The sequence below is a fragment of the Leuciscus leuciscus genome (genome assembly GCF_965113295.1).
Source record: "Leuciscus leuciscus genome assembly, chromosome: 21".
In the NCBI taxonomy this organism is placed as follows: domain Eukaryota; kingdom Metazoa; phylum Chordata; class Actinopteri; order Cypriniformes; family Leuciscidae; genus Leuciscus; species Leuciscus leuciscus.
This window is the reverse complement of record NC_138745.1, coordinates 20,083,947-20,107,388: the sequence shown is the minus strand read 5'-3', so window position 1 is coordinate 20,107,388 and position 23,442 is coordinate 20,083,947. Positions and strand designations below refer to the sequence as shown.

Below are 23,442 nucleotides of genomic sequence, written 5' to 3'. Positions count from 1 at the left end.
TTGCTTACACTTACTTATAGTGCATTTTATAATTTAGCTATTTGTAAACTTGTATACGTTATCAAGAAATGGAGAATTTGGGGAATCTGTTTTCTAATCATTTTAAATGATATTTAATAATTATTGATATTAAATACGTTATAAAATAAATAAAAATTACAGAATATAATATTAAACCATCCATTTGCTAGGTCTGCAAAAGTTTTATTCCATTTAAAGTAGGCCTAAGGGCAAAAATGGGTTTGTTGTGTTGCAGGAAAGTGACTCACTCATGAAGCATCCCACTATCTAATACATTTTTCAAAATAAAAGTCCATGTGACGTTTACGGAAATGCGCATGCGTCCTGTGCTTCCTTTACACACGTGCAGAATGGAGTCCCCACGAGATGAATTGGCTCTCGATCGGACTCAGGTAAACGAGCTATATTTGATAGTTTCCTCTCATATTTGTTATGTTTTACTAATTTTGTTTGTGCGTATATTTCCGATTGGGTACCTTGTCAAAATCTATTAACAAACAATGCTGCATGTTTCTTAACTGCTTTACAAACGCGGCAACCAAATTGTCGAAGTTTAGATATAAAAACATGTATTATGTTTGCGTTGACATGTTATGTATATGCCCAATGAAGTTACATTGTTTATGACTATAACAATGGCTGTTTCTGGCGTTGTTTATGACTTTAACAATGACTGATTCTATGTCTGTTTCTGACGTTGGAAACGGTTTAAAAGACGCTTAATTTAGTTGAAACATGTATTACAGGTGAAGAAAGCTGCACAGGCATTACAGGCATATATAAAGAGCAGCTCCTCATCCCAGAAACTCTTCCAGAATGAGGGTCAGGCCGTCTTCCTACTGTTTACTCAATGGAAAATCCCTAAGAAGGAGCAAACCATTCGCATGTAAGTGTTTCAAAGGGAAATTAATCCAGAGTCATTGATTTAGACATAATGAACTTAAGTATGTTACCAAATTAGTTATCTGCTCTTACCAAATGTGCCTTGTCCCACAGTCCTTTACCCCATGGACTGAGGAAAGAAACAGGAGATGTGTGTCTCTTCACCAGAGATGAACCCAACATGACTTCAGAACAGACGGAGAGATTCTACAAGAAGTTACTCACTGAGAGAGGCTTCAAACATGGCATAGAGGTATTTCATCTGTCTGATCCTTAAATGCTTTCAGCAATTATTATAGTTAACTATATGCAAATGCATTTCAGCAAACCCTGTCCTTCTGTCTCAGTGCTGGTCGTGGGTTAAAAAGTGCTAAAGTAATTCAGAGTGTATCCAGACGAGTCTCCTCTATTGGAACTTGTCTCTACAAACTTTGAAACAACCCAGCAGGGCCATTTTATGTGACACTATGTATTGGAACATATGTAAAAGTACGTTTACATAATATTTTCTCTTGTTAGGTGATTCCCTTTAAGGTTTTGAAAACCGAGTATAAGCCGTTTGAAGCCAAAAGAAGATTGCTTGGCAACTTTGATTTGTTTCTGGCAGACGCACGTATTCGACGCAGGTTACCCTCCCACATTGGAAAACATTTCTATGAAAGGAAGAAGTAAGTTTGCATTTAAATACACAACAAAACAAAAAATAGTTCAGAATTGAAATGTATTGTATACATTAGAAATGTAAATGCTTAGTTTTATGATCAAAGCTCTGTTGTTTTTACTGTGGGGAAAAAACTAATAATGCAACGCCGTACAATGTTGATTGAGGGATATACAGATAAACATTCCACAAAAGCCTTTTGTATCATATTTGATATTCATATTTTAGCATGATTTAAAAAAAAAAAAAAAAAAAAAATTTATGGATAACAAAGTAAACCTAAGTTGCTTCAGTTCAGAAAGTGTTCATCTTGAATTATTAATGCCAATATAAGTTATTCTTTACTTTTAAAAAATCTGTATAAAGATTTCGCAACAAAAATACTTTTAAGTTGGTCATGTATTAGGGGGATGTATTTAGAATTATTAAAAGGCATTTTATTTGCTAAAAAGTGTAGACTATCAATCAGGCAATTTTTTAAGAGCCTGATTACAAAAACAAAAGGCTCACCATTAAAAGCCTTGTCCCAAGCACTTCATCATAAATCACATATATACAATACAGTAGCCTAGTTTGAGCAAGTGTAAGATTCCTTCCCCCAGTTTCAATGTTTAAGCTAGTCCTGGACTAAAAAGCTGTTTTAAAAGCAGTTTGAAAGCAAAACCATTGTTTTGTCTCAAGATGCACACCAGTAATGTTTTTTTTTCTGGGCCGCATTTATAAAAGCTTAAAGGACAAGTTCGGTATTTTACACTTAAAGCCCTGTTTTCAGATCGTTTCTGATGAAATACAATGGTTAAGATTGAAATTTGGACAAATGCTGCTGGCCCGAGAATTTTCGGTTTCTGTGGTAGCACCCCCCCACCTCCACAATGGTTGCATAGGTGCACTGGAAAAATCCTTCCTAAAGACATTAAACTTTCATTTACAAAGACGTGAAACTCACCGAGTGGTCAGGGGTGTTCACTGATATGCTCACACAAAAATCGCTGCAAAAGATGCTTTCCAACAGGTTTTATTGTAGTTTTGCTACCACAGAAACCGAAAAACAGGGCTTTAAGTGTAAAATACCGAACTTGTCCTTTAATTGAACTAAGGCATCTAAACATCTAAAATTAATTTTAGCTATACTGTTTTAAATAACTGCACTTAGTGTGTGCGTGCGCTGAATAAACACCGGGAAACTGAAGCGCTTTGTTCACGGGTTAATTAACTCAATGAAATGCATCATATATGAGAACAATCAGATAAACAACATAAACATAACTTTACAACTTATATCTGCACAAAATGACACAAATGCACAAGTGAACTTGAACTAAGAATGTGTAATTCCTGTTGTGGATTCGCTCTTCCCGTAACAACGCGCTGAAACACGGCAGCTAAACCCAAAGAATTCACTGGGTTTTATCACAATAGTGTTCTCTTCATAATGTTACGTAATATGACAGTCCTAATCATAGTAATTAATGTCGTCATTCATTACTGTTAGCTAAAGATGATGAGATAAATCATATATATATGTGTGTGTTTGTGTATACACACACAAAATAAACATATTTCAACTTACAATTGCACAAAACAAAAGGCTCTGAATGCTCAAGCGAATTTGACTGTGCTAGTCATGAAGTTTTTTAATTTTTTTACAGTAGTGTTCTCGTATTAATGTAGGCTATATGACAGGTTTACACTACACATGTTGCACTTAACTGTGTTTTCCTTTTAGAAGTAATTTCGATCATATTTCAAGTGATTCAAAACATCACACTGAACAGTGCGCATCTGAAGTGTCTCCGCTGAAGGAAATAATCCATTATTTATCGGCTTTAAAATATTGTCCTAATTTTCATATTGGGGCAATAACATGAAAACTGAACAGATATCTGCATCCCTGTTTGAAAGGGACGTCTGTGTGAGCTGTATGAAATGCATCTCTACACTACTGACAATAGACACATAGTCTGTTTTAAATGATCATTGTGAATGACATTCATTGAAGTTCTTGTTTACTTGTTGAAATTTTGATAGTATGTTTTTATTTGGTATTTTATGTTTGTCTATTTCACTTTCATTAATGCATTGTTTGTATAATTATGTTTTATGTGATCATATTCTTGTAAGATGCTACTTTTAAAGGCGCTATAAAAATAAAGTTTATTATTATTCCTCCTCTGTGTCAGGGCTCCTCTGTCGGTGGATCTAGAGAGTAAAAATCTGGCCAGATACATGGAGCTCCTCATTCAAGGCACCACCCTCTGTGTCTCAAGCAAAGGCTCCTGTTGGTATGAACATTTGATATAGTTACAGTATGTAGAAGCACTACAGCAAACCATGTCCTGCTTCATAACAGCTGGATATGGGTTAAAAATGTGCAATAGTAACTCATAGTGTATCCAGACGGGTCTCCTCATCTATTGGAACTTGTCCCTACAAACTATGAAACATGATAATTTTTTCTTCTTCTTCCAAAATCCAAAAATGTTTTCAGTTTTCCTGATTGTGTGATTTACCTTTGCAGCATGGCACGTGTAGCACATTCAAACATGACGGCAGATGAGATAGTCGAGAATGTGACCATGGCGGTTTCCACCATTTCAACAAAGTTGGCAACAGTGAGTAGAGCGGGTTAAGAGTTTTATGCATGTAACCAGCCTGCTTTCTTTTCACAGTATCATTCGCTACCATTATGTCTTTGCATCTTCTTGTGTTTTAATGGGATGTGTGTTTCTGTTCCCCAAGTTTTGACCTACAACCTTGATTCTCTATGTTTCCCTCTCAGACAGGAAGAAACATAAAAATCATCCATTTGAAGAGTCAGGACTCAGTTGCTCTGCCCATCTACACCTCTGATTTGAGTCATCTTGCAGTGGTGGAGGAGGCCCAGAAGAAAGCTCATCCAACAAAGGTGAAGTTGCTTAAAGGCAAAACGGATATGTGTCCAAAAATACTTTTGTAAAATGAGAAGTCATTTGTTTTAACCTTTAATTTTTAGGGAGCACAAAAGAGGAAGAGCCAAAATAAGAAAACAGAAGTATCAGAGCCGATCACTAAAGAGACGGAGAAAGAAGACTGTGAGGAGGAAATACCACAGCTGGTGCCAATCGAGACGCCAACCAAAAAGCCAAAACGGGAGGTCAGTGTCTGCACGTCTCACATGGGACTGTTAGTAAAACCAGTATTTACACTGCATGGATGTTAATGCAATAATGGTGTTGTATGTGAATTTTTTTTTTTTTTTTTTTTTTTTTTCAGGGCATATCCAAAAAAGGATTGAAAAAAGCACCCAAGCCTGCTAGTAAAGGACTTACGAAAACTGTAAAAGACAAAAAACTGGCCAAGAAAACAACAAAGGTCACAGGACGTGTTCTGAAAAGAAAAGTTAAAACAAATCAAATCTGAAATGCAATTAATGTACAGCTTTCTCATCCTGTCAACAATTTACGTGGATATATATGGAACCAGAATTTGTAGTACACATGATTGTTTATGTGAACACTTGTTCTGACAGAATTAAAAGAATTCCAAATCTGATGATGGCTTTTGTGAATTCATTTAAATGAAGCCAGGTTCTGGGTTTGTCAGCTTTGATGAGACAATGATCTGTTTACAGTAGGTCTGTGCAATGATAAGTGTATTATATTACATGCATTTAGCTAGACAATGTGTTGGACCAGCTGCTCTTCTGTTTGTGCTGCTGTTCCTGCTCACACTGGTTTAGAGTTCTTTCACTTGGTTTGGAAATGGTCAACTAGTCACTGAGTCCCATGTGTTTTTAAATTTGAGATTTTTACCAAGATCATTTTGTAGATCTTTCCTGTTTTGGTCAAGACAGGTGTTTCGAATTGTCTTTTGAGACTATTATTCTCTCATATTGACCGTATTAAGTTTCCTGGATGCACGTCTGAGGCTGAATACAACGAAAGGAACCAAGTAGTCTCAAAATACAAACAGAAGGCAAGTAAAAAGCTCTTTTTTTGAAGCAATCAACAATGTTTAGATGATATTGTTAAAGGGTTAGCTCGGCCACAACTGAAAATTGTGTATTTGCACTCATACTGTTTCAAAACCACATTGACTGGCTTCTGAGGAACAAAGATATTTTAAGAAATGTCTGTTGTAAGGTCCATCCAATGGAGATGAACCAAAGCCAACATTCATCTTCTTTTGTGTTCCCCTGTAAGTCAGTTTTGGAGTGACAAGAGGGTAAGTTAATGACAGAATTTTCATTTTTGGGTGAACTATCTATTTCAGAAAGATATGGATATTTAACTGCGGATTGTACTAATGAGTGACGTTTGCCTTTGTGTGTATTTGTTCGACAGTCAGGATGTGCTCTGTGTCTCAGTGTGATTTAAGTGAAGATTTGACTCTGCAAACAGTTTCAATTCCAGTTCGGGACCCTGTACCCAGAGACCCCAGTTGTTGGACTTACTACCACAAACCCATCTTCATCTTGACCATTAGTGGGCTCGCATTGAGTGCTGGTTTGGTGGTCATCCTCAGCTCTAGTGGATTATTTGATAGTAAGCCTAGAGACTTGATGCCTGTGAATGATGAAGTGGGCCCATTGTGTCTTTCAGTTGGGCTGATGTTTGCTGTGCTCGGTGTGGTCTGGACACTGAACATAAAAGAAAACGTGAAACGCAAAAGGCAGATGATCTAGATTTAGATAAATAGTCAAAGACGTCACATGAAAAACTTGCTTGCAAATGTTATTTTGACTTGTCAGTGCATGACTGTTATCTTGATTTATCTTCAGGTTTGTGATCCTGATAAAAGCATTGGTTTACAGCTGAACATCAAGGTTTATTCACTTTAGTGTACTTTGAACATCATCTGTACAGGTGTGCGTCATGCGCAGTGTCTACTTTTAGCACAGTAGATTTCTTTAGATGGATCTGAATAGACGAGCTGGTGTCTAGCTATATGTTTCAATAAAAAGGGACGCTAATATAAAATTACGGATATGGAGAAAAAGCATCCAGGAGTTGGACGTTGTAAATGTGCCTTTTGGTTTGCTGTTTTTCATGACATTTTTGGACTTTTTGTCCTCCTGGCTGGGGTGTTTTGGGACATCTTTTTCCATGACTTTTTAATATACGCTGGAGCTGTGATCATTTTCCTGAGTCTTATCTGGTGGGTGTTTTGGTACACTGGGAATATTGAAGTGCCTCCTGAAGAGCTGGAGGACGACATTGCTCAGTACAAACGCACTAAAGGAATTTCAGGCGTTATGCGTAAAGTCTCAAGCAGGCTCTCCAACGGACTGAGGAATTCCCTCAGGAGAAATGGAAGAATCAACACTCAGCCTGGAGGCTCTCATGAAAACCGCACGGCCAGAGCAGATCAACCTGTTACCATTGCCATGAGCTCCTATCTGAATACACAGCCAACTGAGACGACAAACCACCTGAACCGAGATCCTTTAGTGATATAACATACAGGTAATACTAATAATACTCTATGAAAGGTGTTTTAAATAATACAAACTTGTATAATACAATGGAAACCAGCTATCTATCATGTTATCATGCTATAAGCATGATCTTTTTTATTTTCGTGCAACGTGTGACTGTTAATCATTTGTAGCATTCTGGTCTTTAGGTGGAATCCTATTGGCCAGGACAGAGAATCAAATAAGACTTATCTTTTGTACCACACAGCAAACTTTGCTCAACTTTCAGTGTCAGGCTCTGATTTGCATCTGAATTCCCAGAGTGCTCTGTGGGAAGACCCTCCTCTTCACAACTGCATTCATGCCGCTTAGAAATGACTTCGACCTTTAGAAGTGCTTTATAGATCTTGAAGATCATCAGTGTTCTTTGGCTACATTCATGTATAATTGTTCATATATAAATATATTTAAAGATTGTTCTTTTAATCCAACTGAACTAAATATTTTTCTATTATTTAATATGATTTAATACGTTTTACAATACGATGGCTTTTTGTTAACATTAGTTAGTCAACATTTACTAATACATTATTAAAATCAAAACTTGTATTTGTTAACATTAGGTAATGCACTGTGAACTAACATGAACAAACAATGAAAAGCTGGATTTATTAACATTACCAAAGATAAATAAATATTGTAACAAATGTATTGCTAATTGTTAGTAAATACATTAATGTAAACGAATGAAACCTTATTGTAAAGTGTTACCACATTTGTTAATTCAATGTGAACTAACATGAACAAACAATAAACAATAAAACTTTTACCAACTAACATCAAAAAAGATTAATAAATGCTTTGCTATATTGCTAATTGTTAGTTAGCTAATGCATTACTTATTGTTAACTTATACTGATAATATTATATACTGATAATATTATATAATATGCCAATCAAATATGCTTGATTATTATTTGCTGGTTGTGTATTTGTGAATTGTTTACTAATATGTTGACAATATGTCTAATAAGCAGTTCTTGGTTTTCTGTGTTTCAGGATAACATTATTTTATGTATACAGAACATTGCAATTAAAATAATTTTAGAACATTTATTAGTCTATTATAGTTTTCTTTGAAAAAGAAGAACAAGGTCACTTCATTTCTAAAAAGCAAGGTTTTAAAAGGGGGTTTTCCCAGCGATGCCATGGAAAAAACATTTTTATTTCCCCAAAGAAACAATTTTTTTTCTGAGTGTGAATAAAATTTTAATAATCAGAAGAACCTATATTTTCCCCAGCCTTTTGTGTATTGGAAAAGGTTCCATTGATATTAAAGGTTCTTCTGAATTTTTAAGAGTCTATTAAAATGGTAGTATTAATAGTTATTTAACTAAACAAAAGTAGAAATGTGGTTGATGAGGATAGTTCAGTTTTTGTCACTAATTTAAACCGATCCCGAATGTAAAAGACAAAAGTGTCGATGGCTCAGGGACATCCCCTTCTTAAGGCATATTTACATACTAGGCTTCATAAAATGTTGACTCTTGTGTAAGTTCAGTGACTTTCAACACCTCAGTGGAAGATGATTCTCTTCATATGGCTGCTTTACATGATTATTTGTGCTGAGGGAAAATGTGCAAAGAATTCTTATTACGATGGACTTCTTGAGGAGTGTCAACATTGCTCCATTAGATGCAACTCCCCACCAAATATTTGCAAAACATTTTGTACCTTAAGTAAGTATTGTTTTATTTCTGATTTAAAACTTTTTGACATTAGACTTAGAACAAGCACATTACATAATTGAATGGATAAACATAACAGTTACAGTTATGGTAAGTTTACATACTCTTGCAGAATCAATAAGTTGTCAAATTTTTAAAACTGAGATTCAACCTGCCCTGAAAATGCTATATAACATTATTTAGTGTTCAATATATGTGTATATATTCAATATATATTCTACAAGACACAATTATATATTCTCATTATACACAAATTATCTCGTTGTGTATAAAGAATCAAGGGTAGGCCTATGTATTATTTTGTCTTGTGAAATAATATATACACATATAAATGCATAAACATATCTGTTCAATGGCTTCATCAGGGGAGTACAAAAAAAAATGCAATAGTCTCCAGTTATTTAAATATCAAACTCTTTGAAAATTCTGCCAATGGTATGAAAACTTGCTGTATCAAAGTCCACAATGTATGTCTTATGATGTCGGTCTCTTATTCAGTGCCTTATTGTGTCCTTTTCAGTACCAGTAAATGAAGTTGAAAACAATCAAAACATTCGTTTCATTTTGATCGTGTTTTTTGTGTTCCTGGGAGCTTTCACTGCACTGACCATTATTCTGCGAGTTATACGCAGAAAAACCTGTAAGCCCATCATCATGAAAGGTATATTGCTGAAAGAATTTTGATATGTAATGAATTTAGACAATTTGGTTCAAATTTTAGCACATTGTGCATGCATTTGCTTAGTTTACAGTGCTTGATTTCATGTTGTATGACATTACATATTCTATTGTTGTTTTTTTTAGATGTAATGTAATAGATTATTTTCATTTTAAATGCATTGTAAATGATATATCTAACTATATTTATACTAGTAGCAAGTATCTTATAATGACATTACTTGTGTGGCAAACAAATCCTTATGAAGTCAATGAAATATCACACAGCGATAGGTCAAGAACAAAAGACATCTGACAGCGAGAGAGGTTTGGATGTCACAGAGCAATCTGAAGATACGGATGAAGCTACGGCTGATTTCCCAGATGGATTGAATCAACATCATTACAACTCCAACCTGCCTCTTCCCTCCACCGAGGAAGGCACCACATTGCTGGTTACAGCAAAGACAGTACAAGGTGTACACCTGTCATATATGGAGGAGACCGCATTGAACTTGTATAACAGCAGCAGACTCTGAAAACTCTGCACCATTACTCTGTCCAGACTGGATCAAATTCTCATTGTTATTTGAAATGGACAGCTGGATGCACTAAAAATGAACACAGGATGGCATTTGACTGTCAAAAGTGAACATCTCTGTTATTTAGGTGTAAGATATCAGTGAATGTAAACCATTTTCAACATGCTTTGTCCAAATGTTTTACGTCTCAGTTTCACTCTTACCCATATTTATCAATGCAAAACCTGTACAAATTCATACTGTATCTTTGTTAAATGAAAATGTGTTAGCCTACTTCAATTGTAGTCTTATTATATATGTAAATATACTTCAAGACAGAAAAAAATGCATGACATTTATGCAAAAGGGATAGTTCACCCATGAAAATGAAATTCTGCCATTATTTACTCACCCTTATGTTTCCCCCCCTCCCAAACCCTGTAGCCTATGCCTTTTCTCTCTCTCTCTCCCAAAAAGATCTGCACAATATTCTCAGTCATCATTCAATTTCACTGTATGGAAAAAGATGCAATGATGAGAAGGCGACGGAGGTTGTAAGTTCCTAACATTTCCTTTTGTATTTCACAGAGGAAAGACAATCATAGACAAAAACACAAGGGTGAGTAGTAGGCTAAATAATGAGTTTTCATGTTTTGGGTGAACCGTCCCTTTAAATCAGACTTTCAAACTTACTAAAATGTCAGCAACCACTGTTGAACGACTTCTAAATACTTTCATTTCTGTATAAATTTTTGTAGCCTATTATAGTTTTGACCCACGTGACAATGTTGCTGTCACGTGACACCAAGTCAATGTCATGTGACTGACACGAGCGCTGTGCAGTGGCATTAGCGCGCTCTCGTTAGCACAGCGATACAAGAGCTTATCTGGGTAGAAACAGTTAACTTATGCTGGACAATAAACCCTTGCGAGACTCCATAAACAACGTCTTCATAGTTGTGATGCATTAAACGGCTTTAAAGTGCTAGTGTTGTCTGAGCTAGGCCTCGGTTGTACTGTACGGCTTAACTGCTCTGCAAATGAAACTATGGAGAACGATTCAAAATGTAAACAATGCTGTTAAATGTCACTTGGGAGTAATCTGAAACTTTTAGGGACCGACTCAACTGCGATTCATGTCGCTTGCCAAACCGTTTAATCGGGAATTTCAGAATGAACGGTGAGTTGCAAATGTGAGGTGAACTATTCCAGCTGTTAAATTGTTTATTTTTTTGCAACACATTTAATTGTTATCCAATAATATTGTTTTTAGGTAGTCTGAGGTTTCAAAACATTCAGTCCGTGTCACTGCGGTGGGAATATGTAAATCCTAGAATATGTCATAACGTTACACTTTAAAAACAAGTGAATTATGGGACCAACATGTGATTACAGGCAATCGGGTTTTCTACAGTAGCTGGAACTACTTACTAAGTTCTTTATCTACAGTTTTGACAGGTCATGCCAAATGTGTGTCTGCATTTTAAGACTGATGTTTCCAAACACTGTATATCAGATTCAAGGAGCATAACTCACTGTTTTGTGTGTGTGTGTGTGTGTGTGTGTATAGATGGATATAATTCACTGCACGGCCAAAAAAAGTCGCTATTTAGATTTAAATAGTCAAATGCTTAAGAGTTTATGATTGGATTATTATTGCAGTGATTTATTATGTTTCTAGCATGCATGTTATATGTTTGGCAACAGTTCTCCTAAACCTTATTGATGGAGTGTGTAGCTTTTCATATCTTTTAACAACCATGTAGGAAGACAGATCATGGCCATATTCCAGGATGACAATGTCAAGATTCATCAGGGCTCAAATTGTGAAAGAATGGTTGGGAGGGAGCATGAAGAATCATTTTCACACATGAAACTGAAAGTCTGTGGGATGTGATGGAGGAGACTTTACAGATTGATGGACTCTTACAATACAAGATCTTGACCAGAAAATGATGCATCTCTTGATGGAAATAAATGTATATAAATGTGATGTTATTTCCATCAAGCGGTGCATCAATTTTAACATGCTAGAAACATAATAATTACTGCAATAATGATGCAGTCATAAGCATTCCTCACTCTTAAGCATTTGCCTATTTAAATCCAAACATCAAAGTTTTTTGTCTATATATATATATATATATATATATATATATATATATATATATATGTATGTATATATATGTGTGTGTATGTGTGTGTGAAGAAGGGATCAGATTAATATACTCCGATTGACAGTGCCTACACCACTGAGAACTGCTGCATGTTCTGTTTCTGTGCAGTCACATAACATTAATGTTAATCATTGATAAACATTTCATGCACTGTGATTTTGATGTGTTTATTTTAAGTGTGTTTATTGTTAAGTGAGATCAATTCAACCAGTAATATTTCAGGACTGTACCTTACAGGCGCTCAGCAAAATGACCTGAAAAGACAAAACCTTTTAGAGAGACTTCTTGATGCAGTTAAACAGGTAAGGTGACATTGACTTGTTTAATTGACTATTAATAACTTGTTTGTGCAAAACACTTCCTCTTTGACAATGCTGGCTTCAAACAATGAGGAAAGAAGTTGTTATAAAACAGGCCAGGGGACACTATTAATGACAGAAATGATCACTTATTTTGCATGATGTTTGCCCAGTGTCTGTAATATCATACAGCTATCTGTTTTAATCTATTGGGCTAGAAAGAAGTATAAAATCGTTTCGATTTTTGTTATTGTCAGGATGCCTTTCGTGAACGAGCACTGCACTGCTACATCATGCCCCATCGAGCCATGCTATTATATTTTGAATGCAGGAAATTGTTTATCTTTCTCCCATTCACCAGCTGTTGTATTTAGTGAGCTTAGTAACAATGGCAGATCAGATTCTTAAATATTAATAATATTTATCCAGGTGCTGAAGGTACTGCAGCAATCCTTGAAAAAGATATGTAATGCTTATAAAAGTTTAACATTTCCAACTGTTTGAATGAAGTTAAGTATTTTGCAATAAAATAATGTTAAAGTATGACCATCCCTTGCTTTATACAATTATTATCTTCTCAGTGCCAAATTCGCTTTGGTGGCAGGAAGGAGATTGCCTCAGATTCTGATAGCAGGTGGGAAGAATACTCCGTCCAAATATGATCCGTTTATGTTATAAATCTGAAATGGTTTGAGATTATGCTGATTCTTATTTTATTTTGCTGATCTTTTGTCCTCCTTTGCTGTTTGTTTTCAGAGTCATATGCCTGTGTGCCCAGTTTGAAGCGGTACTTCAACACGGCTTGAGGAAAGGTCGCGGTTTAGCCCTCACAGCAGCTGCCCTTAAACATGCTGCTGGATTTAGCAGTAAAACTGAAGCAGGTACCTTGTTTTCTGTCATTCAGCTTTTGACCAGCCATATTAATCAGTGTATGATTCTCAGAAAGAAGAACAGTGAAAAGAAGTGTTTTTCCAAGCGTTTACTCTGTGAGCTTTTTGCGCTACTTAATGAGTTTGTCTTAGTTGGTGGTACCCCTTAGAGACATTGCCTGAGAGATTTCCCTAGTAACAAAGAACACATGCGGTGTTATGGGTTGTCCATAGAGGAAACAGATGCTTATGAGTGCTCATACAGGAAAACCAGGTGCTGATACTGTTTATGAAACCAGATGGTTATGCAACAAGCCCTGTAAAAATGGCAAAAAAGAGAAACAAGGTTTTTCTGAGGTTAGTCTCTGCACCTGCTGTGGTTTTGAGCTGTTTAAAATTAACAACAGAACTAAGAGTGATACTATGAATCAATGCTGACAGTGAGTACTTTTAGTCTTTGTAGAGTAGAAAGTTGACTGCCATCCAGAAAATAGTGGGAAATTTTGAGTGATACTATAAGATTCTGAGATATCATAAATAATGTACTTGATGAACTCTAGTCGAAACTGAACATGGTTGAAAAAATTCACTGCTGAATGAGTTCATGCATAAACTATTGTCAAGTTTTATCTTGAGGATGTATTTATTTCCCCCCTCTATATTATATTATATTATATTATATTATATTATATTATATTATATTATATTATATTATATTATATTATATTATATTGAGGGGGAAAAAACATCCTCTAGATAAAACTTGACACAATATATATGTATATGTATATATACACACACACACACACACACACACACACACACACACACACACACACACACACACACACACACACACACACACACACACACACACACACACACACACACACACACACACACACACACACATTAATACTTTCATTCAGGTAGGATGCATTGAATTGATCAAAAGTGACAGTAAAAACATTTATAATGTTACAAAACATTTCAATTTCAAGTAAATGCTGTTAATTTTCTGTTTACAACATTTATAATAATAAATATTTCTTGAACCCCCAAATCAGCATATTATAATTATTTCTGAAAGATCACGTGACACTGAAGACTGGAGTAATGATGACTGTTTCTTTTTTATTACAGGAATAAAAGATATTTGAAAAAAATGTCATATATATCAAAATAATTTTTTTTTTTTATCAAATAAATGCAGCCTTGGTGAGCATAAAAAACTTCTTTCAAATTGAAAAAAATAATAAAATACCTCACTGAGTCCATACTTTTGAATGGTATATTAAATATGTAAATAATATTTAGCCATTGTTTCCCATTGATGCCACAGTCTAATCTGTCCTGCCACAGCTTCATAATGTATTTGACGTTGGGGTTTGCATCATTTGGTTTGGCATTTGTCAAACCAACTGAAACCAAAAGCATCTATATATTATGTTGCCCTAGACTGGGTAAACCCGGCCCGATTTGATTTCGCCCTGCAGCTCAGGTTGGAAACCTGTACATTTTTCTATCCTGCTTCCGTTACAAATCTGTGGCGACCAATCACAAACTGGCTTATCCACCTGGCGCGCTATTGGCTCTCGCACGACCGTCAATCCAATTCCTTTTAACCTCTCGACGATGCGCTATGGCTTCTTTAGTTTAGCAAACAAATCGCTCGAGTGGGTGTAAATACCACTCACTTTAATGTTTTTTTTTATTTTGCACAACCTGCAAAAATCGCTCGATGCCATTGCTGCTTCTGCAACCGCTGATCAATGCTACAAACCAACAAGTTTGTTGACGTTTCCTGCCTGGAGTTTTCGTATCGCTCAAAGTACGTCACCCGGATCGTTGGTCTGATTGGTTGAAGGACTATCCAATTGCGAGTCATTTGAACTATTCCCGTTGATCACGCCTCTTGTGCAGCAGAAAACACAGAGCAGACTCCCCAGACTAATGTTCAATCTTAAAAGATTGAGCTTGGTCTGGTGATAGGCAGACTACTGTTGCCCCCCTCCAAATCCCATGGCAAACACTTTTAGCTGTTATTAATAATGTTTTAAGTTAAGTTGATAAGTAAGTAAAGTTATTTACATTATTATTTTGCTAGTAAAATGATCACATCAGAACCCACAACCTCTTAGTTTCCAGACGAGTATAACTACCTGAGCTCTAAGTGATTTGAAAACATTTGAAACATTTAACATTTGAAAAATTGTTACAAACAGACAACTGAACAAGTTCCATTTCAGACTAGAAACATTTTCTTTTGATCCAAACTGAGGCTAAAACCAGCAATGGATTAAAAAAATAAATAAAAATAATTTGTGCAAAGGAATATGAATACAGAAAGAAAAGTTCCAACTGGTCTTCTACTCAGTGTTGTGATTTTATTTAGTTTTTTTTTGTTGTTGCAGTGAAAACATTTATTTTAATTGTCTTTTCTCTCAGCCATGAGCATTTTCAGAATAAGTATTGCTGACCTTTTCTTTACCTCCTAAATTCTGATTCACAAAATGACCTCCTTATATAACTTCTGTGATATTATCTATCTCTATTCTCTATAATGGGGAACTGAGAACATTGCTGTGGCAGTTCAAACGGACTCTCTTGTGTGTTTCAGAGCTGACGTTCTGGTTTTATGTGAAGGAGCACCTGAACCGTCATGAGTTGCAGCGCTTCTACTCTCTGCGGAATATCACATCCGAGCTGGGCCGGGGACGGGCATGGCTTCGCTGTGCTCTGAACGAACACTCGCTAGAGCGTTATCTACACATGTTGCTGGCAGATAGTGCCCGCCTTGGGTAAAGACAGTCATGATTCTCGGTTTTGGATGTCTTTTTTTGTTTATTGTCCTTGATGTTTTCTGTTACATATCAGTAAAGCCCTGTTTACACCGCCAGTGACAAAATGACATGATTCAATTCATTTAAATTGAGAACTGGCTAGTGATGGGAAGTTCGGTAGAATATAATTAAAATGTTACATGTTAACTTAATAGCCAAACTCCCCAACACTTCTACTTTAGCAAATGTCGAATAAGCAAAACTATAATGCAGCAAAGGCCAAATGATGAGAAACAGAATTGGTTAATTCATTGCTTAGCAGTCTATTAGTTCACCTCCCCTCCCGATCCGAGTCGTTCGTTCTATTGTCATGTCACATTCCCATAGCATAAGCTGAGCCCACACACAGATTTTCAAAAATTTCGTGACCATCAAATCCGAGACATGTGTCCTGTTCTGTTCGAGCCAAGGGTTCCAATGATACAAGACACTTGAGTCTGCAACGGACAGTTTTGGAGTTACTTTTGACCGTCGGGCTGATCAGGGCGAGCCTTGGTGATGTCTTCTAAAGTCTTCAGGTCCGAATCGTTCGACAGCCAACTCTTCATTACCACATTCAATGTTATGGAAAATAATCATCATAACAGAAATTCACAAATGTATTAATTGTTAGAAATTTGAGACCAGAATTTCTTTTTCAGGGGCAGACTGCAACGCCTTAGCCTATGGGGCTGTCACGTGATGAACGAATGACTCGGACCCGGTGGCTGCGTTCGAAATCGCATTCTCTTTTGAGTAGTTACTTATTTTTAATAAGTAATTACTTCACGACCATAAAAAAAAAAAAAGTTCTATATAGTAGGAATGTAATCCGGACTTTCCTACATTCGCCATGTTGTCATTATCATGTGACCTACTGTACCAGTGCCAGTTGCGTCACTTCACTGCTATCCACAAATCCTTTTCCATGGCCTCATGGGATAGTAAAGTGTTTATCGTATGCACACTTCAGAATCTCAGGTCATCCGGGTACTTTTTGCCTACTCTTTTATGAGTACTGTGAATTCGGACATACTTTTTTTTGTCACATACACTTTTCGCCTACTATATAGTAGGGAAGTATGGGATTTTGGATGCAACCAAAGACTTTCCTGTACAGAACCCATAGGATGTTGCGCATGTGCATACAACACAAAATGAATGAATCACTCACTGAGACAACTCGCTGTTCCCGAGTCATATTAAAGATTCGTTCGAATCGTTCATGATCAGCCCATCACTAGAACTGGTGATTTCTGGCGACACGAGCAAAGTGATCGTTGAACTTTATGCAAATCAAGAGAGGAGTTGAGTGAGTCAGTGGAGTGCATGTTATCCATCAGTCACTACATCCTGTAGTATATTGTTGGCGACAAGATGGAGAAGTTAATTTAGCAGTTAACAACTTCCTGGACCTCATCCAGCCGCAGCTCCTGCACCAGACAGTGGTACTCGCCGTCCTCACTCCAAGCCTGAATGGTATTGTGAACCCAGATAGACTGATGTTTTCGCCTCTTTATAAATAGCTGTGATGACAAAGAGCATTTGCTGTTTCTGGTTCATCTTTAATATTAAGCATTTTATGTACTGATACCATTTATATTTAGTCTTTTCCCTCCAAAGTCTCTGGCGGTGTGAACGGGGCTCAAGACTTCTAACTTGTGTGAAAATAAATTGTTCATATTTCTCCCTCATATATAGTGCCTTCTATGAAGACTGGGCTTTTGTCCTGGATGAGGAGAGAGCCAGTATGCTGCCCACTATGGCTGCAGGTGATATTACAATAAGATATTTGCCATTTGCTTCTGTTAGTTAGCATAACGTTATAAAGTGTAGCTAGGCATCCTTCCTTGTGCAAGTGTCAATTCAGTGTATGTGTCATCAGGGCTCAATTCCATCCTTTTTGCCATCAACATTGACAACACGGACCTAAATGGCCAGGCCCGTGGGGGGCCGTCTGTCTCCCACCTGCTTAAGGAGTCCACACAGGGCATGAGCAGTTTGTGGAAAGAGTCTACTCAAGGTGTCAGCACACTTCTGCGGGAAATCGGCACTGCCACTGCGGTGGTTCCTGGTTTCATCCCTCGCTCCGATGCTCCATCAGACCCACTGCCTGTCTTGCCCCGCAGCACTTCTGCAGGTTCTTGAGTCACATACTATAACAGAATTACACATGAACTGGCAACAAAAAAAAAAAGTGCACAAATTTTACTTTTGGGGGTACAACAATAGCTTGTCACTGGGGTTGTAACATTAAAGAGACAACTTTTTACCTTATTACTACTCTAAGGTGCAAATATGCACCTTGAGGGCAGATATGTACCCTTAAGGCCACTATATACTCACTGTGAAGTTCTTTTCTGTTTTTCACTTGGGGAAATACTCTGAAATACTTTTCCAGAGAATATCCCAACACCGCCCACAAATGTATCTGAAAGCTTTTCTGTCTAAAACAAAATAGACACACAATAAAGTATCCGATCATAGCGATGTGGATATGTTCGCACCAGCTCTGCAGTTTAACACTCCACGTCAAATAGCACTTTATACAATAAATTGCTGTAAGGCATGAAAACATAAAAAACCCTAAAAAAACACTTGTCATTGTCGCTTTCAATTAGAATTACAACCTTAGTTTCTACTATAAAGCAGCTCTCCAGTGTGTTCATGTTTTTACTTGTGTCTGACCTTGAAAGACGTAAGGAATGAAAGCGAACCCCCAAAACACACCTACCTATTTTGTAATCACTACAAACCAATGGAACCAGGTGTTTACCAGCCAGAGCGAACTTTTCTGGATAGTTCGCTTTGGAAAGATGTTTCTAACTCCTAAAACAAACTCCAAAGAACTTAATTTTGGCCTGATTTTCTTCAAAATGACATCAAACGAGTTCTTCGGTTTTGCTTCAAGTTTATCAGGCGTATCTGTAAGTTTCGACTATGACATGCTTTTCTGTGTAAAGGTACAGTAAAGATGTCCCTGTATGGGTACTACCCCACTGCCATGCTGTTGTATCCTTAAAGATATGATTTGTGCTTTTTAAAAAATTTTTTTTTATTGTTTTATTTCATGTTCTTCTTCTAATAAATATTACTGTGGTATATTCAATTGATGATTGAGATTCAGTTGCCATTGTTTAGTTACCCTTATATTATTGATTTAATTGCATTTTAGATTCCGGTTTAAGAAAAGAACGTAGACGTAAAAAGAAGATCACAAACATAATCTCGTTTGACGATGACGTGGGTGCGGAAGATGAGGACGAGGCTGGTGAGGACGTTGTGAGGAGTCTCAGGAAGAGTACGATGGGTCATATGAGTTCTGAGGAGGCTCTGGACCCTCCGGACTCTACCTCTCCCATTCATAACGGCCTGACTGAGCCTGGGATTGTGAGCTGGGGCGAAACACCCACACAGAATGGAGTGCTGCCCGATACCAAGAGCATTGACAATGAGGAGGAGGAAGAGGATGACATTTATGGAAAGAGCAGGCAGGAGCCCCCACAAGAGGATCATGGGAATGGGGAGCGGTGAGTTTACTTAAAGGCTGTTCCCGAAATCGCCTCCTATACCATTAAATAGGGCACTGTTTGAGGGGACAGCCATTTGTAGGGTCCGAAACCATAGTGGATATTGAGTGTACTCATTCAATCTGATAATGCACCTCGATAACGGGTGTACAGCTGATGTACACTCAATGGGCAGAGAATACCCATAATGCACTGTGAGGGTCGTGCTGAATAAATTCCTCGGGTCTCGCCAGAAGATGGCGCCCGCAGCTGAATTATTCATCCACCCCTTTTTCCAAACCGCTGGTCCAATGTGGGTACAGCGTAATATCATACAGGTATAATTTCCTTTTTAATTGATTATTAAATTGTTTAATTAAGGTTTATACATGCTAGTTTCCATGACGGAATTCAAGAAAAATCTTTTCATTACTACTGGAGCTGCCAGTTTGCTACATTCCAATGATTATTAAACGGCAAGCACAAACTATGCACATTCAATGTCCGAATTTGCTCATCCGTTTTCATTCAATACTTCAAGTGGACTATATTAGTGGAGTAATGTAGGGAATAGTGAATGAGGGTATAGGGGGTGATTTCGAACAGCTAAAGTCTTGCTTTAATTGTTGAAATAGTGAATCTCACTATTGCCTATAGTTATGTATATATTGCATTTCTGTCAACAGATCCTCCTAAATATTACACAATATCAGGATGTAGTGAGACTTCAACTGAATTGACAATGAAAAATAGCTTTATTACCTTTTTTAATGACACTTTATTTGAATGTGTCTTTGTTACACGTCACATGTACACTACCATTCAAAAGTGTATAGATAACGTTTTAAAAGAAATGAATATTAATCGAAAGTGACAGACATTTATAATGTTAGTAATAGCAGTATAGTTGGTAATAGCGAGTAAATACATTTATAATGTTACAAAGAAATTCTATTTTAAAATAAAAGCTGTTCTTTTGAACTTTCTATTCATCAAAGAATATTGAGAAAAATATTCTCACAAAATGTTCACAAAAATATTAATCTGCACAACTTCAAAACTACATATTAAGCTGCACAACTTTATATTTATAAATATTACTGTGTTACTTTATTTTTTAACCAATAAATGCATCCTTGGGTGAGCTTAAGAGACATTTACAATTTCTATTTACAATACAATATAATTGCAAGCAACTAACACTAAACCCTAACCCTATAGTAAGTACATGCTGTAAATGAATATTTAGGACTTGTGGAATTACATTGTAACAAAGAAACAAATAAAATAAGGGGTTACATTTTATTTTAAGGTGTCTTTGTTAGACTAATTATACATTTAAGTACTGAGTAATAATAAGTAACTACATGTACTTAGTATAGGGTTAGGATTAGGGTTAGTTGCATGTAATTATGCATAATTTATAGTTATAGTAACTACATGTAACACATGTAACATTGACACTGTAAAATGAAGTGTTACCATATAAGGTTTGATTACAACATTCTGCTCTGCATAGGATGGTTGTGGGGAGTTTATCCAGTGTTTCTACGTGGAGTCCAAGGCAAATCATCGCAGATAATGACAATGACAACTCGCACATTCTCATACCTCTGGCCTCCAGCAAGCCCTACACACAACAAGGTCAGACCCACATCCTTGTCAGACACTGTGCTCATTCAGGGACATCTTGCTGTGTTTTCATGTTCTTGTCCACATAGATGTGGCTGGCATTTTTATGTCTTCTGATTGTTCAAACGGATGAGTTTAACTTAAATGTAGCACTATTTAATTGAGTGTGTAATGTGTGAGTACAATCCTGGCATAGAGAAATGTGCTATTTTTGTACTTTCAGCTGGTAGTTCAGTTGAAAATGTCGAATTTCATGGACAGAAGGAGAGCTCAAGCCCACCAACTGACAGTGAAAAACAAAGCCAACTCCAATTCAGGTATCTGATACAAAAGAACACTTTTTTAAATGAGATTTTCTTTGAAGACTAATGCTTATTGTCTGTGTTATTGGCCGTCTTAGCATGGAGCCCGACTCACCAGCACAGGTTTCTCCCGTGACCAGTGTTCTGCCGACCCCTGGCCTTCCCGAGTCCATGACCATTGGTGAGTCGACCTAAGATATCATTGTCCAGAGATTTGATCTTTATTTTTTATTTTTTGAAAGTTACAACTTTGCTGGAACATTGTTTATACTAATTTAAAGGGATAGTTCACCCTAAAATAATTGTCATTTGTACTCATTTATTTACCTAATTTCAAACCTCTATGCTGTTGAAGAATTGAATAATCTTATCTTCACACAGCTCTTTTCAATAAAACCATCAAGCTCCAAAAAAAGGAGAACATTTACACTTCTGTTTCAAAGTTTGGGGTCAGTAAAATAAAGAAATTAATACTTTTATTCAGCAAAAAAGCTATAAATTGATCAAAAGTGACATTATAGACTTACATTGTTACAAAAGGTTACCATTTCATGAAAAAAAGTATCATGGTTCCACAAAAATGTTAACATGTCCAACTGTTTTTTTAATGTTGATAATAATAAGAAAAGTTTCTCTAGTTAAATCAGCATATTAGAATGGTTTCTGAAGGTTCATGACTGCTAAAAAATTCAGCTTTGATTCAGTTCATGACAGCTCTGAAAATTCCTGTTTAAATTCCATCACAGGAACAAATAATTTTAAAATGCTTTCAAAAAATAAGTTATTTTAAATTGTAATAATATTTCACAATATTACTGTTTAAATAAGTGCAGCCTTGGTGACCTTCTTTAAAAAGCATTAAAAAATCTTACTGACACCCACATTTTGAATGGTAGTTGAATAGTGTAGTGTGCCTCGTCCCATGTCTTCTGAAGCCATATGACTACTTTGTTACCTTTGGTAACTATGAACTTTGTTGTATGAATGGATGAAGCTGGATGATTATTCTTCAAAAAAAATATTTTTGTTTCTACAACAGACTGTTTTGGAACAACATGAAGGTCAATAAGTAATGATTATTAATATTTTAATTATCTGTAATGACAGAACATACATTTTTGAGTGAACTGTTTCTTTAACTATACGTTTTGCATATTTTTGCATACTTCATCTAAACAAAGGATATAGGCCTTTGAGGATTTGTGCTGTGGACAGATGGCATCATTGAGGTAATTTGCCTTGACTACAGCTCTGTTGTCTAGTGGTTTGGTGCAAATCTGAGACCGTTTTAATCATTGTTTAAATATTGGCTTAATGACTTCGCCTTTGACAAGACGACTTTGAAACTGTAAATTATGATGGTAATCTATCACTTTACCGTCTTTGTGCTGTGGACACATGCTACACTTGTAAGCACAGACATTATTCTGGACTTCTATGGGATTAGATGGGATTTCTATTCTTTTCATCCCCTGCATTCTTCCTCTTTCCAGATGAGGGCAATGTTGGTTCAGTGTGAATATCTCTCTCTCTCTCTCTCTCTCTCTCTCTCTCTCTCTCTCTCTCTCTCTCTCTCTCTCTCTCTCTCTCTCTCTGTCTCTGTCTCTGTCTCTGTCTCTCTCTCTGTCTTTTGTCTGGACAAAACACAACTTTGAGATGGGGCTGGAGGTGACTGATCCAGTTTTACTTCAGCTTTCAAAAATAAAAAGGAGAAAAGATGAAAGCAAGAAAATATTCCATGCAGAGTGCCAGAATCTGCTTGTGCTCTCAGACATGAGTAAAATTCAATTTCAGATCAAACATGGCTTTCTCAGTATGCCATAATAACCTATATTAAATCCTATTTGATTATGGATATAACGAACATTACCTTCAATGCTTGAAAATGCTGATTTCTCCTTCATTTTTTTTTTTATCAGCTATATTGTAGACAGCTTTTTCACCTGG

General features: G+C 36.4%; 3 protein-coding genes across 5 annotated transcripts in view; all 3 read left to right on the top strand.

The window, feature by feature from the left end:
* Nucleotides 1-309: 309 nt before the first annotated feature.
* rsl1d1 (ribosomal L1 domain containing 1) lies at nt 310-5,095 on the top strand. Its single transcript, XM_082152843.1, has 9 exons — nt 310-413; nt 768-907; nt 1,018-1,156; nt 1,423-1,571; nt 3,745-3,846; nt 4,083-4,176; nt 4,344-4,469; nt 4,557-4,697; nt 4,817-5,095. Exons 1-9 carry the CDS (start codon nt 333-335, stop codon nt 4,961-4,963), a joined length of 1,119 nt encoding a protein of 372 aa, XP_082008969.1. The 5' UTR covers nt 310-332; the 3' UTR covers nt 4,964-5,095.
* Nucleotides 5,096-7,535: 2,440 nt separating this feature from the next.
* Nucleotides 7,536-10,179, top strand: tnfrsf17 (TNF receptor superfamily member 17). The gene is made up of 3 exons (XM_082152914.1): nt 7,536-8,698; nt 9,228-9,368; nt 9,653-10,179. The coding sequence occupies exons 1-3, from the start codon at nt 8,545-8,547 to the stop codon at nt 9,901-9,903; spliced, it is 546 nt and encodes a 181-aa protein (XP_082009040.1). The 5' UTR covers nt 7,536-8,544; the 3' UTR covers nt 9,904-10,179.
* Nucleotides 10,180-10,312: 133 nt separating this feature from the next.
* snx29 (sorting nexin 29) overlaps nt 10,313-23,442 on the top strand; it is a 117,915-nt gene continuing 104,785 nt past the window's right edge. For all 3 annotated transcript variants that reach the window (XR_014201264.1, XM_082152725.1, XM_082152724.1), the window contains exons 1-11: nt 10,313-11,065; nt 12,300-12,364; nt 12,943-12,995; nt 13,118-13,242; nt 15,851-16,031; nt 17,754-17,824; nt 17,938-18,192; nt 19,228-19,582; nt 21,081-21,205; nt 21,417-21,510; nt 21,594-21,676. Coding sequence is in view for 2 of the 3 variants with exons in the window: in XM_082152725.1 (XP_082008851.1) it covers nt 11,059-11,065; nt 12,300-12,364; nt 12,943-12,995; nt 13,118-13,242; nt 15,851-16,031; nt 17,754-17,824; nt 17,938-18,192; nt 19,228-19,582; nt 21,081-21,205; nt 21,417-21,510; nt 21,594-21,676 (1,414 nt within the window). In the remaining variant the exon portion in view is untranslated. The remainder of the gene's footprint in view (nt 11,066-12,299; nt 12,365-12,942; nt 12,996-13,117; nt 13,243-15,850; nt 16,032-17,753; nt 17,825-17,937; nt 18,193-19,227; nt 19,583-21,080; nt 21,206-21,416; nt 21,511-21,593; nt 21,677-23,442) is intronic.